This window comes from Salmo trutta, unplaced genomic scaffold, assembly GCF_901001165.1.
Source record: "Salmo trutta unplaced genomic scaffold, fSalTru1.1, whole genome shotgun sequence".
Taxonomy (NCBI): domain Eukaryota; kingdom Metazoa; phylum Chordata; class Actinopteri; order Salmoniformes; family Salmonidae; genus Salmo; species Salmo trutta.
Window position 1 is genome coordinate 141,709 of NW_021822791.1, and position 3,692 is coordinate 145,400.

The 3,692-nt window shown below is 41.1% G+C and overlaps 1 protein-coding gene across 1 annotated transcript; it reads right to left on the reverse strand.

Annotated features, from left to right (window-relative positions):
* Positions 1-686: 686 nt before the first annotated feature.
* Positions 687-3,269, reverse strand: ly97.3 (lymphocyte antigen 97, tandem duplicate 3). Its single transcript, XM_029745457.1, has 4 exons — positions 3,194-3,269; positions 2,392-2,460; positions 1,828-1,950; positions 687-991 (listed from the first exon to the last, which is right to left on the reverse strand). The coding sequence occupies exons 2-4, from the start codon at positions 2,438-2,440 to the stop codon at positions 885-887; spliced, it is 279 nt and encodes a 92-aa protein (XP_029601317.1). The 5' UTR covers positions 2,441-2,460; positions 3,194-3,269; the 3' UTR covers positions 687-884.
* Between the last annotated feature and the right edge of the window lie 423 nt (positions 3,270-3,692).

Consider the following 3,692-nt stretch of genomic DNA (forward strand, 5'->3'; position numbering starts at 1 on the left):
GTGAGATGGAATTTACACCTCCAATAGGAACACTGGAATGTGAGATGGAATTTACACCTCCAATAGGAGGATAGAAATCCTCATTATTCTGTTTTTAACGATTTTCAATTTAAGCATCATTATTTCTATTATAACCTTCACTTTCTCCTTCTGAACTTCTAACACGCGAGGGGGATGGGTGTGGCTTCGTGACAATGATCGCAAGAGCAGCTGCTCACCGATTTGACGGTTCAAACTCAGTTCCACCTCCGACGTCGCCAAAACATCAGCTATGCGGGTGTCGTCCGTCGCCGGTTAACGCTTGATCTGATTGAATCTAGGCCTTAGTCTCCCATTGACATCAAGGCATGACTAAGTGGAAATTCAACTTAAGTGGAAGTTAGGATTTGCTCTTTAGACACGTCTTCTGATTCATTAGAGGTGTTCCTCTGTCTCCAATACACAGCTCTTTATTTTTCGACTTCATCTCCCCCCTCAAAAAAAATCTGCATCCCATTTTCTAATGTTAAAAATGTGTACAAATGGTTTTTTTTTGTTGATTGTAGTCATTAAAGTGTAAAGTTATGATGTATTTCAGGAGTGTACGTTGTATCATTCCAATAATGACGATTGATAATCTTTGCTCAGATTCAATCATTTTACAAAATAGATTTAGCCTACCCAAAATATAAGCTCAAAGCAACAAAAGCGTTTCAAAGTTTGGTTTATTTTAAGTCAAATAATTGTTGATAAATTAGAATGTTGACGTGATGGTAGGATCCCAACTGGGCACATACGTCAATTCAATGTTTAATCCACGTTGGTTCAACGTTGATTCAACCAATGTTGACACACGGCAGAGTAGTCTCAGAGTAGCTGGCCAATGCTGACACACGGCAGAAGGTCTAGAATGTGTTGCACTTGTCAGTGTCACAACACTTCATGTTGATGTTAGCGTTGGTTTGGAACTGCTTACAGCCAGACATGTCCATGCATCTCTGGAAATGGCCAACTGAGGGAGAAATGAAATTACTAATGTTATGTTACTGTGTGACAGCTGTTAACTGTTGACTTTAACCTGTTTTATAAACCTTTTATTCTTGATTATTCTGACCAGGGCATCTCAGAGTAGTAGTTCTGATCTAGGATCAGGTCTTCATTATCCACAGCTCTGGGCTGATCTAGGATCAGGTCTTCATTACCCACAGCTCTGGGCTGATTCTAGGATCAGGTCTTCATTATCCACAGCTCTGGGCTGATCCTAGGATCAGGTCTTCATTATCCACAGCTCTGGGCTGATCCCAGGATCAGGTCTTCATTATCCACAGCTCTGCGCTGATCTAGGATCAGGTCTTCATTATCCACAGCTCTGGGCTGATCTAGGATCAGGTCTTCATTATCCACAGCTCTGTGCTGATCTAGGATCAGGTCTTCATTATCCACAGCTCTGGGCTGATCTAGGATCAGGTCTTCATTATCCACAGCTCTGGGCTGATCTAGGATCAGGTCTTCATTATCCACAGCTCTGGGCTGATCTAGGATCAGGTCTTCATTATCCACAGCTCTGGGTCTGTATTCATAAAGCATCTCAGAGTAGTGGTGCTGATCTAGGATCAGTCCATATAATTTATTATGATATAAAACTGCACCTCTACTCCGTTTTGTGAATACGAGCACAGAACTGTCTGTGACATGACGTCCAATGCTGCTTTTCCACTAATGTAGCATCAGCACAACATTACTCTTTGTCAAGTCCGCTTTCAATATTTAGGCTTTTAACTCAGCAGGCTAACATCTAGTGACACACAGATGACCTCAGTTTCGAACACGGTCAGTCACAGTACTTACATGGTGCTCTGAAGAACTTGGCGGCCGCACAGCCGTCCTTCTCAGGTGGACATGTTTCTACTGTCACCTCACAGTCTGCTCCTGCCTTAGCTGGCACACAGCGCAGACAATCCAATGCTTCACCTAGGGCACCACCACACCATATCACTGGGTTAGGAGAACCATAGAACCATAGAACTATAGCAACATTATAGGAACACTAGAACGTACATTGGCCAAGGGTCGGCCATATTGGTCAGGGAGTCACTGGTAAAAGATTAGGAATGCCAATTTCTCTGTTTTTTTTCCAAAAATCGCAGTTGGTGGATTCCTAGAATCAGAAGGTAAAAAAAAGCAAAGGGAGGGGAAACTCTGAACCTCTTGAGTTCAAAGGAAGTTATTTGCGTAGAGTTTCTATTCTGATACTATCTAGTTTTCTATTCTGATACTTTCCATAGTGGAAAACTAGTGCCGACATGTCATGAATGCAGCATACGAGACAGTTCCAGACCGCACCACAGGACAGGAGGGGTTAAAACACAGTGTTTACTCAATAGTTAATTAGTGACAGACAGACGGACCCACCGCTAGCCAACACCAGGGCTAGAGCCACAGCCAATATCACCATCTTCATCTCGCTGACGATGTGTCAACCTGAGAAGAGAGAACAGTCAGTGATCTTTAAAAACATTGCGATTAAGTTGAATGAACAATTTAATCTCAGATAAAACCCACGAGGTATAAAGTCATATAAAACTTATTGTGGAGCCTGTAGTAAAGTAGGCCCAGCGTCGTCCGGGTTTGGCTGGTGTGTAGGATGTCATTGTAAATAAAAATGTGATCTTAACTGACTCGCCCTGTTAAATAAAGGTAAAAAAAAGTGGAACTCGTTTAATTTCTTTAAATTACAGTCAGTTTTTGGATTCCTAAGAATATGGATTTGAATAGAGCTCCAACGTCGACATTTGGATCTTCAACAGACAAAGCTTTTATGATGAATTCTCATAGTGACAAACAGAACGAAGCGACAGAGTGCAGTAAAATGCCCAGTGGTTAAGAAACGTAATAGCATATGGGGAAAAAACCGGAAACAATACTGATCAGAGAAGCATGACATAAAATGACGACTGGCTTTAATTTTATGCTAATGTTAGACCGTGAAATGAAATGAATACAAGATCGATATCAAATTATTGATTTTAAAAAGAGAATTATAAATAAACAAGATATGAATCTTGTGAACAAAAAACGCTAATAAAGCGGAATAAATAAAATAAAGAATAAAGAACAACGCTCGTCGACTCTGTCAACACTGATATCATGAAAACATATTACAGGTGGGAACGTTTTAACATAAAAGGTAAATGTAGGTTCAGGTTTAACTTACCTCTCCGACGCTGTGCTGATAAATGTGTTGCTAAACATTAAGCCTTCTCCTTTTATAGCCTACCTTTGGTCTCTACTCAGGATGTGTCACGGATCTCTACGAGAGGTGGGTGTAGGAGTCAGGCGCAGGAGAGGAGTACATTTGTAGAAAGTGTTTTTTAATAAAGTCCATACAGGCACAGGACCATAACACAGCCAAAAAACACTACTAGAACAATGTCTAGGGAAAACACCTGAATGACAAAATGAACAAAAATCACATCACCCAAAATACAAACAGGGATAACATTTGACATTTTAGTCATTTAGCAGACACTCTTATCCAGAGCGACTTACAGTAGTAGCATACATTTCATGCCTTTTTTTTTTGTACTGGCCCCCCGTGGGAATCGAACCCACAACCCTGGCGTTGAGCCACCCACACGAAACAAAGCAGGTAGGGAGAAAACAAATACCCAAACGAAACAACCTAAACAAGGCACAGGTGCACAACCAAAACA

Coding starts and splice junctions, on each gene's coding strand:
- ly97.3 (XM_029745457.1), bottom strand. CDS start 2,440: ATGAAGATGGTGATATTGGCTGTGGCTCTAGCCCTGGTGTTGGCTAGC. Junction 1,951..2,391: donor AGCCCTGGTGTTGGCTAGCG/GTGGGTCCGTCT, acceptor GTGGTGCCCTAG/GTGAAGCATTGGATTGTCTG. Junction 992..1,827: donor CAAGTTCTTCAGAGCACCAT/GTAAGTACTGTG, acceptor TTTCTCCCTCAG/TTGGCCATTTCCAGAGATGC.